At 48.9% G+C, this 15,319-nt stretch overlaps 2 protein-coding genes across 2 annotated transcripts in view; both read left to right on the top strand.

The window, feature by feature from the left end:
- RASSF4 (Ras association domain family member 4) overlaps positions 1-5,421 on the top strand; it is a 30,896-nt gene extending 25,475 nt beyond the window's left edge. Inside the window, exons 7-11 of the mRNA XM_044916542.1 lie at positions 1,662-1,763; positions 2,043-2,094; positions 2,642-2,763; positions 3,615-3,712; positions 5,030-5,421. Of these exons, the coding sequence (XP_044772477.1) occupies positions 1,662-1,763; positions 2,043-2,094; positions 2,642-2,763; positions 3,615-3,712; positions 5,030-5,090 (435 nt within the window). The 3' untranslated portion in view covers positions 5,091-5,421. The remainder of the gene's footprint in view (positions 1-1,661; positions 1,764-2,042; positions 2,095-2,641; positions 2,764-3,614; positions 3,713-5,029) is intronic.
- Positions 5,422-10,754: 5,333 nt separating this feature from the next.
- ZNF22 (zinc finger protein 22) lies at positions 10,755-14,849 on the top strand. Its single transcript, XM_021700243.2, has 2 exons — positions 10,755-10,815; positions 13,082-14,849. Exon 2 carries the CDS (start codon positions 13,162-13,164, stop codon positions 13,837-13,839), a length of 678 nt encoding a protein of 225 aa, XP_021555918.1. The 5' UTR covers positions 10,755-10,815; positions 13,082-13,161; the 3' UTR covers positions 13,840-14,849.
- Positions 14,850-15,319: the final 470 nt, after the last annotated feature.

Genomic DNA, 15,319 nt, shown 5'->3' with positions numbered 1-15,319 from the left:
TGAATCACAGGCAACGAGTTAAAAAAAAAATACCTAGAATTGGCTTCCTGAGGTTGTTATTCTGGATTTTATTTCTTAGAACTGCACACTATTACTTCACTCAACCATTTTCCAAAACTATTCTGATTCACAGTAGTGTTGATGTGATTTCCAGACTCAGTAAACCTTGGTACCTGTCCCATTGCTTTGTCCTGGGCTGTTAGATTCAAATGTGTTCTACCAGGGAGAAACCACTGTGGTTAGAGATGGCATACCAGCCAGGGGGCCTTTGTTCGTACTTGGAGCTGGTCAGCATCATCTTGAAAAAAAGGGCTCCAGCCAGAAGCAACACTAATAATGTCTTGTTGACAAGACCTTTCTTCTCCTTGAAACAGCCTGACTCCTCTATTCCATATTTCTTGGGGACTGAAAGCCTAGTCTGGCTTTCTGTGTAATCCGGAGTCATTCGGCATGGTGACTATGGAAGAGGCAGGTCTGGGTTTGAGTCTGACTCCGGTACTTGGGGACACTGAGCAAGTCCTTCATGTTCTTGAGCCCCAGTTATATCCTGGGGAAAGGAGAGCTAGGACCATAGAGGAGGAATGTGTAAATCTGAATTTAGTCTTGGAAAGTGAGGAAGAGCTCACCTCAGGGAAGTGAGAATCACAGGGAGATCTCAGTGCCACGGGGCTAAAGCATGGGGTTTCCAATGGCTCTGCCCTTCCTAGATGGGTGACTGGGACAAGCTACTTGACCTCTCCAAGACTCTGTGTCCTTTCTTAAAAGGGTACTTCAAAAAGCTGTTGGAAGGATTAAATCAAAGATTTTAGGTGAAGTGCTTAGCAGGTCTATAACCTGGCCAGTGCTCATTGAGGACTTATTAAGCCTCAGATGATGCCCTGGTTGACTGTCTATATGGTGTCGCACAGGCAAAGGCAAGATACCTGCAGGAGTATAATGCCCCCTCCCCCGAAACAGTGAAGAGCTCGTGTGGTTGGACCCCAGGGCACTGGGGAGAGAATCATTGTATCACGTGTGCAGTGAGAAGAGGAAGCAATGGTACTGTTGAGGCTCTGAGATGCCTTCAGATACTTCTAACTAGAACTATGCCAGAAGACAGTGCTTCTCAAATGGTACTATATGGAGAGCATCATCTGGTGGTTTCCTCAAAATGCAGATTCTGATTCAGGAGTCTGGGGCTGGGAACCAAGACTAAAGCGCTGACATTGGAAGGGGAGAGGTGGGACGCTGATGCGGTGTAAACTGAGAACCTCTACTGCTGGGAGAATAGGGAGGAGCAGACAGATTCCAGAACTTTTGGTCTTAGAATCAACAGACACTTGGCAATTTGAGCCAAAGAAAGAGTGAGAAGTAGACTGGTCCCCACACGCCTTGTGAAGTACTTCCATGGGATTGGCTCCTAGGGTCAGAGAACTGACCCTGATAGCTTTGGAGGCATCTTTCTCACAGGCCTCTGTAAGACAGGAGTTGCTATGGCTTCCCCAAGTGCACCAGATGTGGGCACAGCCGTGTGCGATCTGTGTTGGACAGGCACAGGTGCTTCCAGAGCCCAGGGTCACCTGTCACCCCAAACCGTCTGGCTGACAGTGTGCCCAGACCCTGTGTGATGTCAGCTCCGTGTCCCTCTGGCCCTGCCCTGAACGGCCCACCTCCCTCTGCAGACCTCGGTGTTTACTCCTGCCTATGGGTCCGTGACCAACGTGAGGGTCAACAGCACCATGACAACTGTGCACGTGCTCACCCTGCTGCTGAACAAGTTCCGAGTAAGTCTGGCTATGAGCGGCCCTGCCCCGGGATGCTGGCAGTTTGCTGTCTTGTTGGGGAAGCTGGCAAAGGCCGGGGAAGCTGCTGGTGGTTCCTGGGTTAGACAGTCTAGCAAAAGTTTCCTCTGCTGACGCGGCATCTCTGGGATCTTAAGCAGAGAGAGGGGAGGATCTTTGGGGACTTGTGCACGCAGCACTGGGGGTGTGGTTCTTGCCAGGGATCCCTTCCTGTCTTGTCTCATAAAGCCCTGGTCTGACTTCCTGTTCCTGTCTGTACAGGTGGAAAATGGCCCCAGTGAGTTTGCGCTCTACATTGTTCACGAGTCTGGGGGTAAGTGTCTGCCTGTGCTTCCGGATCATAAAGACCAAAGTCTCTGTCCGTGTGGCAAGCTCACTGACCATGCTCCTTCTCTGAGGGCCACCATGAATGCTCTGCCAGGCCCAAACCCAGGCACACTCGCTGCCCCTTCCAGAATCCCACGAAACTCACAAGGGAGGCCACTGTCTTCAACCGCACTCAGTTGGGAAGGGTTGGGGGTGCATGTCAGGGGCTGTGAGCTGGAGCTGAAGCCCCTCACCCCCTGAGAACGGTTGCAGAACCCACATGTCCCTCTGTGCAGGGTTCCGCTCCATGGTAACTGAGCAGCCGGCCTCCCCGTGTCCACCCTCCCCTCTCTCCTACTCCCTGGGCTCCTGTTCCTCTCTGACCTGTCTTTGCTGAATGCCACAATCACACATCATTCAGGGCAACCTTCTCTTCAAGGTCTGGAGAAGGTTCCCGGCCCCCCTGGACATCCATTTTCTACCACATTCCCATCCTGGAACAAAGAGGGGCAATCCTACTGCCCATGACTTTTATAAATGGCCTTCTTTTTCAGAGCGAACAAAATTAAAAGACTGTGAGTACCCACTGATTTCCAGAATCCTGCACGGGCCATGTGAAAAGATCGCCAGGATATTCCTGATGGAAGCCGACCTGGGAGAGGAAGTTCCCCACGATGTGAGTCTGGGCCAAGGCTCAGGGAGGCCTGCTCCTGAGGGAGGGTCTGGACGACAGCATGGGGGACTCCCAAGGGCTCTGAAGATGAGCTTGGCCAGAGCCATGTGGAGTGGCGTCTCACACAGCTGTCCTAAAGGGCCCCAAGCCCAGCACAGGGATGGCTCCAGCCCTCCTTCCTCCTGTCAAGGACCACCAGCCCCAGCCACTGGCCTAGGGGAAAAAGGAAGTTGAGTCGTAAAAAACCATTGCCTGTGCCTTCCCCCTCAGGCAGGTAGAAACTTTTCCTTTGTTAGAGTGTGTTCAGCCGTCATTACACTAAAGACCCACACCAGGGCCCCTTAACTAGGGCCTACCCCGGGCCTGTGGAAGGGAAACGTGGCTAAGTCCCACAACAGCCTGCGTCCTGGGCTAGGAAGGAGCATGTTGCCGAGCTCCCTTGCACGGAAAAGGCCTCTAGGGTTTGGACCCAAGGTGAAGGCCAGTGACCCTGCACCCCTCGGACCATTCACAGACTAGCGCGGCTTCATTCCACGGTTGGAAACAATGGCGTTCCCAGCGCTCCCCTCCCCCACCCCCAGAAGACCCAGTGTGGTTCTGCTCTCTACTGAATACTTTTCCTAATCTCCAGCTTCGTCTTTCCTCCCAGGGATAATAGGCTGTGAGGCGAGAATGGGCTTCTCTGTCCTCCGTCCTAGTACAGAGCGAGAGTTGGGCGTGGGTGGGGGGAAGGGCAGCCATTTCCTTGGCTCTAAGACATGGCTGAATCGGCTGCTTGTGGAGGCCCTGAGGAAAAGAAAACACATTTTTGGATTCTAATTTAAAGCACATTAAAATGTTCTTGGATTTTCTAGGTCGCTCAGTACATTAAATTTGAAATGCCGGTGCTGGACAGTTTTGTTGAAAAATTAAAAGAAGAGGAGGAAAGAGAAATAATCAAACTGACCACGAAGTAAGCAGCATAAAGAGCCAGTCGGGGGTCCTGAACGTCAGGGCCAGTGCGCAGGGCAGAGCCCCGGGCCGGGGCTGGGCAAGCTCTCCCCTCCTCCAGGGCACGGCGCTTGGCCCGGCTCAGGGAGGCCTGCCCCCCGCCCCCCCCCCCCCCCGGTAGTGAGGGCAAGCTGGGGTGACAGCCTGCAGAAAGGTCAGGAGGCAGGGCACACCGCCCCTCTGGCTTCAGCACCTCAGCAGCACGGAAGGGGCGCCGCTGTTGCAACTGAGCTCGGGCGAGTCAGGCAGGAGCGCGGGTGGGCGCTGGACCAGGGTCATGAGCGCTGCTGGTGACACAGCCCTGGAGGAGCAACCGAGGAGAGGGCCTGCTCAGGGCACATTCAGCCTGGTCTGGGCCTTTCCTGCTAGTGGGAATTCTCAGCCTGCCAAAAAGCAGTGGCTGTTGGAACCTTCTATGTCAGCTGGTCGTTTCAGGTGCAGGGGACGTGTTCAATGGAAAGGTGAGCAGGTGTCACCTCCGGGCTCCTGGGGAAGCTACAGCCAGGCCTGGCTGGGTGAGGCTAGCCAAGCTGTACCTGCCAATGATTGGCCTGCCCCTCTGCAGAGTGAAGGATGGGGTAGGGGGAACACGTGGGGCACTCAGCCGGGGCCAGGGGCGGAGTCCCCCTCAGGAAGGGAAGGAGGCAGTCTGCTCACTGTGAGAGGGCCTGCCGTCGAGGGACTGGTTTGGTTTCCGGTTTCTGGCTGAATGAGTTTTGGAAAGCCACAGCCCTCCCTCCAGTCCCCACCCCAGCCTTCCAAATGTGCAGTGAGGCCCCATTCGGGAAGTCAGCAGAGTGTCCCCAGTCAGAGGGGACAGTCCACCATGCAGTTGGCTGTAGGGTCTGGGAGCTGGAAGGGGACCTGGGGGTCACCTGGCCAGTCCATTCGGGGCACAGAGGGGAAACCGAGGCCTGAGGCAAGGAAGGTTGCGGCACAGGTCACTGAAGAGCCTGAGCCTGAACACAGGCTTCCCGATCCCTGCTCGACCACCCTGTCCCCTCCAGCATGCTCCTCTCTGTACCGAAGAACCTTGGGAAGAGAAACAGCACATTCTGCATTTGAAGCTTGACAGGGTCTGCAGCCCTGACTGCTCCTCGAAGCCGCTGGTCTTGCAGGGTGCGGGCCTGGCTCTTCCCTCTCCTTGGCGGAGGAGAGATGGTGGCCGCTAATCAGCCTTGGGTCTACTGGCCCAGCCATCTTTGTGCTCCCTCGCTCTGTCCCCCTCTCCTTGTGTCCTCCGGGGTCAGTGAGTCCTCTTGGCTGTGTCTCCCTCCAGGTTCCAAGCCCTGCGTCTGACGATGCTGCAGCGCCTGGAGCAGCTAGTGGAGGCCAAGTAGCCAGCCAGCGCCGGCCTCTTCAGAAGCCCCCCAACTGCCAGTGCACACTGAGTGTGGGGGGCCGGGCCCTGACTGGTCACACGGACTGAGAGCCACCGGCTGGGGAATCAAGCCCCCGTGCTTCTACCTGTCTATCTGCCTGAGTACCATGCGCCCCATGTCCCTGGCTCTTGGCTCCAAGCTGAGCACTCACCGGGCCCAGAGCCAGGCCTGAGGAGCCACAAATTTGCTCGGTGGGGTCTATGTGTGAGGCTTGCCTGGGCAGTAAGCAGCTCTGAAGCTGGGGCACTGGCCACATTATGTGGCTGGATGGCGTGGCCAGTCCTGTTCATGCCACACCTCTCTTGCTCAGGAGAGCAGTACCTGATCGCGCCCATGGGGTGTGCGCCCTATCTGCTTTCCCAGTGCCTGGGCCCAGAGTTTCTGCCTGGCCAGGAACCCCTGACCACCTCATCCACGTGAACCGTGAGATCCCTGTCCGGCCTCCCCTCATGCTGCTACTCAAGACTGTGCTGGGAAAAACAGGGGCTGCCAGCAGGTATGGGATGTGCCCTGCTTCTGGCCTTCACTTCCCCATGGCATCCCTGGCCGCCAAGCCTTTGATGCCACCCTGTGAGCATCACACAGCCTAGCACCCTGGCAGCAGAGGTCAGACCCAGGATAAGACCATGAGCCTCCTATCGTCTCTCTGCAGCACTGGCTTCTAACTTTCTCTTGGGACCTGAAGAATTCTTATAAGGAGCTTGCTGCAGGAAACATGGCACTTCGATCACATAGAGGAGGAGGCCCACATGGCACTGGAAGGATGCCAGCCCATGTGCAGCAGAGTCCGTGGCTCAGGCAGTGGCTCAGGAAGGCAATGCTCAGTCCCCATCACATCTGTCCCTTGGATGCCCGTGTGCCTCTTGCTCTTTCTGGGCTTATTCCTTCACTCTCTACACTTCCCGTCAAAGGGGCACAATGAGGAGAAATATCTATTTGAGGAGAAAGGGCTTTGAATTCCCTGCGGCCAGAACAATTTGGATTTGTCAGCTGATGGAGAATTTCTGGAATGAATGGGAAGGCCTTTGCAAAACTATGCAACAGTTTACATTGGTCATGTGAAGTGTTTGTCCAAAACAGAGCAAGTTAAAGACCAAATTCTTTTCCCACTGGGGCCTGTGGATAGTGGATTTAAAGAGAAGAACTGTAAAGTCTTCCAAATATAAAAGACGGTCCAGCTCTGCTCCATGCAATGGCTCCTTCCTGGCACCCATAAAGAGCAGAGCCTGGGAGCAGCCGTGCTGTGTGGAGCCACTGTTCCAGGTGAACTTCATGCCAGGATTTCCCTGGCCTAGCTCCATTGTCACACAGACATGCAGCAGTGCCCCAGGGAGATCCCCGGCAGTATCTGTCATCTCTGCTCTCCCTCCCTTTCCTAGTTTCCTAGGAGCTCAATAAAGGTGCACTGTATTGAACTGAAGGAGTTCGGACCTTTTTGCCTACGTGTCCACCCTGACTCCCAGCTCTAACCTCCAAAACTTTTATCCTACAACATGTGTGGCCACATTTAGCAAAAGGGCCAAAGCTGAGCCACAGCCTGCTGCTCTGGACCCCAACATGACTCCTGTCCTGAGGACTAGTGTGGGGTCTGAGGACAAAGGCAGCCAAAGGGCACAGAGGAAGAATCATTGGTGGGGTCTGTGGGCAGCCTGGAGGATGAGCAATAGGATCACCCTGATTCACAGAATCTCAGCATCAGGAGGACCATAGGAATCTTCCAGGCAGGGGCTCAGATGGGACAGCAATAGCACCTCAGAGAGGGTAGAAAACAAATCAAACAGGCTTCCCCAGGTTGTTCTACTCCCCAACCCATATTTATAAGCTCAGGTCTAGTTCAACTGCCAATCCATTATTCGGCAGTAATCTTGCCAGGCTGGTGCTCAGTCCTTTGCCAGACAAAGACAGAGCCACGGTTCACCTCAATAGGAGGTGTTCAGCGTTATCCTCAATTGGAGAAGCAGGCTGGATACCTGGGAGGGTCAGGGGACCAACAGAGGATAGAGCTGGTGTAGGTCCCTGGAAGGAGGCCTGGAGGCTGAGCCCAGATTGGAATAGGTGGCTTTCTAGCCTGAGAAACACCTGCCAGCTTAGGAGCAGGACGGGGCCCTGCACATGGGAAGCTATCAGATCAGGAGCCCCTCTAAAAGCACTCATTGGTTTTGTTTTACAGTTGTTTCATGTTTAGGATTTTTTTTCTTTTTTGCAATTGTTTCAATATTATTTAAGGCCTGCCTAGATAAGCATCACTTTTGAAATAGATATTATCAAAACTAACTTCTGAATATCACAGCTAAGAAAAATCACAAGTAAGTTACACAGGAAAGAGAGAAATGTACACTTCTACAGTCATCCTAGGGGTTAGTTAGCCAATCTTTTTATCAACAGTATATTTGCTTTTCAGAGGCAATTTGAAAAGCTGCTAATTCAGCTCACTGTGCCACCACAATTGCAGACTTTCTCTGCTAGGCTCTGTGGTTTTCTGCTGGTTTATGTGGGAGCTCTATTTTCCTCTCTCTACAGAGCTGACAGTATTTCTCATGTGCTCCCTCACTAACTAGTATCTCAGGCAATAAAAGCATCCAAAAACAAAGTGCAGATTCCTGTGAGTGAATGTCCTCTCCTAAAACAGGACTGTCTTCCCAGGCCAGGTCTCAGGAACCAGAGAAAATAATAAACACAGGATGAAATCTACATGATTGCAAAAGAAGGACTGGACTCGGGAAAAACAGGGTGGTTTGCCCAGAACAAATTATCAGAAAGAACCAAAAAAACAGCTTGTTTTTCTCATGTGATAGCCATATGCCACCTGCAGGAATGTTTACCAGAAAATGGATTAAAGGCCTTCCCTCTGTGCTCACCTAGGATACATCTGGTCCTTTAGTCCCAGGGAAACAAAGCACAAGGCTTATCCAGCCTGACCAGGTGATTTGCGGAGGAGCCAGCAAGGCACAATGTGTGCCAGGGTGAGCAGGACGCAGGCACCCTGCAGCTGTGGAGAAGGAGCGGGATATCCTTCTCAGGTGCCTGGGTGGGCAACAGCCCCCCTGCCTCAGTCCCTCAGCCGTGATCAAGCAGGAAATGCAGTGAGAGCCAAGCCGTTCTAAGTATAAAAACAGCAAATGTACACGTGCTGTGTTTCGGCCCCACAAGCTGAGACTGCCTGGAAGAAAGCCAGCTGTTGACCTGCCCCTGGACTCACAACACGCAGGGTGGGGCATGGTCCTGGTCACACTTTTAACAAAGATGTTTTCTGCAAACCCAGGAATGGGAATCCCCAGAGTTTCCTTTCCCATGGAACCCAAAGGAAACAGAAAGCAAAGTCTCAGGCTTGTTGGACAGAACCATTGTTCGGGGTCCCTTTGTGGGAGATGGACCACTGCTGTTACTGCACTTGGGCCACACATGTGACCAGCCTCCCTCGCGTTCTTGCCAAATGCAGCAGGGCTCCCTGCTGAGACGGGGCTTTTCCATGTCACGTGTGTACGCCCTTCTTCCTAGAATGAGCTCTTCAAATACAACCAGGCTCAAGGGCACACTGGTCCCTGCTGGGTGGTTTCCCAGAGAAGCCCCAGCCAACAAGGAGATGACAGCAGCTTGGTGGAGGTTATAGCAGTGAAGGTATTGAAAGCAGCTCAATTCTGGATATATTTTGAAGACAGAGACACCAGAATTCAGGATGGGATTGGGTTTGGGTTTTGGGTGAAAAAAGACACAACAATGACATCCAGATTTTTCGCCTGAGCAACTAGAAAGAAGCAGTTGCTATCAACTGCTGGGATGAAGACTGTTGAAGGAACAGGTTGGGTGAATGTCAGAAGTTCCTTTGTGTTGGCGCAGGTGAGGTGCAGGATGTCCATCACACATGCAAATGGCAGCTGAGTAAACAACTGGATACACAGGTCTGGGGTTCAATAATATTTGCATCCCAGGGTCGGACTAGAGTTACCAAGTCAGGAGTCTTCAGTATATACTGTTGGTATTTGAAGCCGTCAGACTGGAGCAGCTCTACAGGATAATGAGGGCACAGAGAATGCAAGAGAGGTCAGATGACCCAGCACCTGCCAGGCTGGTGGAAGAGGAGCTTGTAAGAGAGGAGAACCAGGAGAGATCATTATTAAAGAGAAACAAGGGGGGTATGCTGAAAATCAGGAGACTCTGGTTCCGAAAAGCCCCCCTCCACCTAATCCTTGATCTTTCACTTAACACACTGTGGGAATTTGAGCAAACTTCTCTAAGCCTTGGTTTCCTTATCTGTAGAGTATGATCATTTCCCTCTTCCAGAGGCTTTTTGGTGAAAATTAAGGTGTTAAAGAAGCCCAAAATGGAGTCATTTGCCCCCGCCCCTCACCACCCCCCCATAGGAAACCAAGACTTAGTTAGTTTCAACCTATCCCAGGAATGTGGCCTTGTAACATCTGAAATTTCCTTAGGGCACTAATGAGTTCATCCTTATGACAAAAACTGCCTTTCCCTCCCTCCCCACCAAAATGTAACAATTTTTTTTCTTTTGCTAATAACTCTTTGTCCCACCCTCCTTCCTATAAAAACCTTCCGTTTTATGGAATATTATGCAGCCATCAAAAGGAATGAGATCTTGCCATTTGCAACCACGTGGATGGAACTGGAGGGTGTTATGCTGAGCAAAATAAGTCAATCAGAGAAAGACATGTATCATATGACCTCACTGGTATGAAGAATTCTTAATCTCAGGAAACAAACTGAGGGTTGCTGGAGTGGGGGGGGGGATGGGAGGGATGGGGTGGCTGGGTGATAGACATTGGGGAGGGTATGTGCTATGGTGAGCGCTGTGAATTGTGCAAGACTGTTGAATCACAGATCTATACCTCTGAAACAAATAATGCAATATATGTTAAGGAAAAAAAAAAAAAGAAGATAGCAGGAGGGGAATAATGAAGGGGGGAGATGGGGGGGAGATCGGAGGGGGAGAGGAACCATGAGAGACAGGGTTCTAGAGGGGCGGGGGGTGGGAGGATGGGTTAGCCTGGTGATGGGTATTAAAGAGGGCACGTTCTGCCTGGAGCACTGGGTGTTATGCACAAATAATGAATCATGGAACACTACATCAAAAACTAATGATGTAATGTATGGTGATTAACATAACAATAAAAAATTTTTTTAAAAACTTCCATTTTATACAACTCCTTGGAACATCTCCACTTCCTAGACGGGATGCTGCCCATTCATGATCGCTTAACAAAGCCAACTGAGATCTTAAAAAAAAAAACTTTTTTTAACACAGGTGACTGTATCATAACAGTTTCAGCTCTCCAGAGTACCTCTATATAATTAATAAGTGCTCAATACTTTAGAAAGAATGACGTTTGGGGTTGGGCAGGCCGGTACTGCCTTTCAAAAGCCCCGACTGACCAGGCTGCAGCCAGCTGGCCCCGGAGGCCATGGCGCGCACACAAAGGGACCGAGCCACAGGTCTTGTGATGCTGCGGAACCTCGGGATGCCTCCGGCGCCGCGGGCAAGCGAAACAAAAAGAAGAAACGAAGGGTTTCTTCTTTCCGGTGGGCCCAGCACCATAGAGGGTCGGCCCCGCCACGTTCCTAGAGCGGCCGCGCGGCGCCGACTGACGGCGAGGCCCGCACTTCCGGCGGCGCGAGGGGCGCCCAGCCAGCGAGCGAGCCAAGGCGGCGGCGGGCGGCCCGCTGCGCGGTGAGTGGGCCGGGGTTGCGCGGCCCGGTGCTCGGAGGCGGCTCGGGCGCCCGTTGGCCGTCTCGGGGCGGGGCAGACCTGGGCCCCCGCTCCCCGAGTCGCTAGGAAGGCTCGGCGCCGGGCGGGGGCGGGGGCGGAGGGAGCTGGGCGGGCCCGGCCTGCGAGGAGCGGCCGTCTGAGGCCTGGGGAGGGCGGAGGCCTGCGGGGGAGCTCCTGCGAGTCGGGCCGCAGTGCCCACGCCGGCTGTCGCCGCCTCTTTTCAGGACTAAATACTTTGAACAAATGCTTGGGTAGCATAGGGCTGTTAGGAGCGAGCTGCAGATACTGACTCCTTTACACCTCTGACACCCCGAGGATGTCGTAGCTTTATTGTCCTCCGATTTTATGTAGGAGAAAGCAGGTTCATTCCGGGTACGCGTGTTCGCACGACTACAGCTCCCGTCGCTCAGGTCTGCCGTAATACCCGCACCTGCCGAGAAATTATGCTGAGCCCGGGTCACGGCGCTGGACTTGGTGTTGAAAGTTGTGGCTGCACGTCAGTTCTGCCACCAAGAGGACAGGCTCTAGGATCGAGCTGCTAGGGGTTGGGGGCCTGGCCGAAGTCCGCCTGCCTTTCCTTAGCTGTAAAATGAAGAGCATTGCGTGAAGCTGCTATGAGAATTAAATATCCTAGAACAGTGTCTGGCATACCACTAAGGCTGCCTCTTAGTATGATTTCCTCATCTGTAGTGTTCTAGGTGGATTACATAGTCTCAGAGTTTCCTACCAGATCTGACTTACATAGTATTAAAAAATAAATGTTTTTTTCGATGTATAATTCCCGTTATAGCTGTTTTTTGAACATCAACACCACGTACCTAACAAATGTCTCCTTGAAACAGATATTCTGTAAATAGATAAATATTCTGTAATTATACTCTGCAAATATTGACTAAAGTTAATGAGCGGTGCTCTCTCTCGGTGATTGGTATTGTATGCAGTTTGCTCTTTCTGATAGTTAACCATAATTACAACAGAGATAATTATTAAATATCCAAATAAGGCCCTCAGCACTACCAGGTTTGGAGTCTGAATTATACAAAAAGATGAAGGAAAGGCAAGAACAATGATGTAATTTGTATTTTCAGTTATTTGCTTTATAAGCTTTTATGCACAGACTCAGGGTAATTATTCCCATTTTAAAGTCTACTTCCTGACACAGGGTGTGGAAGATAGTTTCAATAATTTAATTACTTTTTCAACCTAGCTTATCCCACATTATCACCTATTTAGAGTCTGTGGCTTGTTTGTTTATGGCCATTATTTTAAATAACCTTATAAGTAAATAAATGAAAAATTTTTTTTGAATTTTTGCAGCATTTGGGTATTTTAAAACTTCTGTTTTTGCATGTAAACTTACTTTCTCCTCCTCTTCTTGTGTTCTACTCACTACCCTTTGTTTCTACTCAGTTTCATTCCACTTTACAGTAAAAGTTCTTCTGAATTTTTTTTCTTCCCCGGAAACAATTCACTTGTTTCAAGTTTTCAGAGAATTGTCCTCTTTCTTGGGTTATTAGAATCTAGGGGAGAGGGGCGCCTGGGTGGCTCAGTTGGTTAAGCGACTGCCTTCGGCTCAGGTCATGATCCTGGAGTCCCGGGATCGAGTCCCGCATCGGGCTCCCTGCTCCTTGGGAGCCTGCTTCTCCCTCTGCCTCTCTCTCTCTCTCTGTCTCTCATGAATAAATAAATAAAATCTTTAAAAAAAAATAAAAATAATAAAGTAGTATGATTTGTCATTCTTTCTAATTCGGATGCCTTAAATAGTTACCAGTAAGTAAGTAGAATTTTAACAGGGGAGTAAATATTAAAATGTAATGATAGTCTATTACCCAAATTTTGATTGTCTTTCAGTTATTTCTTCTATTCCCATTAGGATATTATGTTGTCTCCACCTTTTAATCCTTCAGTTATATCATTTGATAATGCCTAATAAAAACTTATATTTCACATTATCACTTTTATCCTGTCCCAACAGACAAAAACTCCATAGGTAAATTTGGTCAAAATTTGGGTATATTTATTAAGTTGAAACCCTGGGAATTATTAGAATTATTTTGCAAGTATTTCCCCCCCCAGAATTATCTTTGTTTTCATATGTATTGGATACATTTTTAATTTACACATGGATGCAGTTTCAGTGGGTTGAAGACTGAATAATATGGGTTAAAGTTGAATAATAACAATAATGAGTGATTGACTTTGGCTTTTATTTTTTTCTTCTACACAGAAAATTGAGCTGTGTAGCTCTAGGAAGTGAAACTTCAGAAGAAGAGAGCAGACTCTTAAGAATACATTTGGCTCATAACCATGCGGTTAGGAAAACCAAAGGGAAGTATTTCTCGGAGCTCAAGCCAAGGAAAAGCCTATGAGAACCCACGCAAAACAGGCCGGCAGCGGCAAAAATGGGGAATGACTGTTCGATTTGACTCAAGCTTGAGTAGACTGAGAAGAAGCCTGGATGAGAAGCCCTATAAATGTACTGAATGTGAAAAGAGTTTCAGTCAGAGCTCAACTCTTTTTCAACACCAGAAGATTCACACTGGAAAGAAATCCCATAAATGTGCCGATTGTGGGAAAAGTTTCTTTCAGAGCTCTAACCTCATTCAGCATCGGCGAATCCATACCGGGGAAAAACCCTATAAATGTGATGAGTGTGGAGAAAGGTTTAAACAGAGCTCAAATCTCATTCAGCACCAGAGAATTCATACTGGAGAAAAACCCTATCAGTGTGATGAGTGTGGCCGATGTTTCAGCCAGAGTTCCCACCTTATTCAACATCAGAGAACCCACACAGGGGAGAAGCCCTACCAGTGCAGTGAATGTGGCAAATGCTTCAGCCAGAGCTCTCATCTTAGGCAGCACATGAAGGTGCACAAAGAAGAGAAACCTCGTAAAACCCGGGGCAAAAATATTAGGTCAAAAACTCACTTAGTGTCATCCTGGAAAGCCGGTACAGGTAGGAAGTCAGTGGCTGGTCTCCGCTAAGGAAAGGGCACTGCTTTGGCCTTTAAAAAAATAAATAAATAAAAGCTATCTCTTTTAGAACTGGAGATATTTTGTAATAGAGCACTTAAATACTATATCCTTTCCTAGCATGGAGACATTGTAATGACATTGGGCTGAAAGAAACTATGAGTCCAGCTGTTCTCATCCTTTTTTTTTTGATGTAACTTGGAGTACAAAAAACTGAAACTATGTTTTGAGAGAATATAAGACCCTTGACCTCATGTGATACTGCTTCCTGCATCATTTTGACAAAAACAACCATGTTTTGATGACAGATGTAAAAGTGCAGGTATTCTGATGACTCCTCAGCTTTAGGACTTCCTGTGGAAGGAGTAATTAAAAGGGAGAAGAAATTAATCCCATTAGTTTGGAAGTTCTGCAACCGATGAGGAGATTTTATGTTTGTAAAGTTTTGTAGTATATTAACCATTGGTTTGTAAGTATGATTCAAGATTCAACATATTAACATGTATTCATGTTCGAAGATTTTTAATCAACAAAGCCCCATCACTCTGTTAGCTTTTTTTTTCCCCCCTCTTCTGCTTATGGATAGTTATTAATTAAAGGAATTGAATTTCCCTCTTTTACACCAAATTCTTAGAGATTCTAGAAGCCAAAGTGAGAACTGAATTAGACCACAAGTCTCCTATTCTTAGAAGCACAGTTCTTTGAAGTGGTGTTACACTGTGTCACTTGTTTTCCAGAAGTTGGGGTGGGCTTATGTTGATCCATCCCCATTTGTATTTTGGTATTCTCTTATACTCTGACAAACTGAGCTAGCCTTTTAGATCTACATGAATAAATAATTAAACCATATACCAACACACCTCAACTTGTTAATTAGAAATCTACAATTTACACACTTCCCTGCTTTCCCCCTTGGGGAGTTTTAGGTAACACTGGTTATCTTAAATGTTTGTCAACAGCGAAAGTCATTTAATTCAAGTGTTGGTGCATCTGTGGCTCCATGTGTAGATTTTGAAATGTAAGCTAACTTTCTCTTGAGTTAATACGAATTATTTATGAAGTCTAGCATACACGTTTCTTAACTTTTATCAGAACAGTGCCAAGTGTCAGACTTTCTGATCAGCCTTCAGCTCAGGTTTTAATTTCTATTGAATGCTAACATTCTTCTGATTTTTTTGTATCTTTTATAATCATACCAGTTCCTGCTGTATTAATGACAGTTATCTATAAAAATAAAACAAAATGGAATATTTTGCTACTACTACCCTCTGTTTATTTTGCTCCTGGAAAATGGTTTTAATGACATAACACCTAAAATCACGGCTTTTGGAAGAATCACTTGATTTGCCTGTTTTTTATTTCCTCAAGCTTGAACTTTGCCTCCCTCCTGGCTTTGCATTGAGTGCAAGTCATAGAAGATGGTCTCATTGACGATAGTTTCATCCAACAAAGTATCCACAAAGTGTTTTGTGAGTATGAGGTGATTGCAATT

The sequence above is a fragment of the Neomonachus schauinslandi genome, chromosome 6, assembly GCF_002201575.2.
Source record: "Neomonachus schauinslandi chromosome 6, ASM220157v2, whole genome shotgun sequence".
In the NCBI taxonomy this organism is placed as follows: Eukaryota; Metazoa; Chordata; class Mammalia; order Carnivora; family Phocidae; genus Neomonachus; species Neomonachus schauinslandi.
This window is presented reverse-complemented; position numbering and strand designations above follow the sequence as displayed.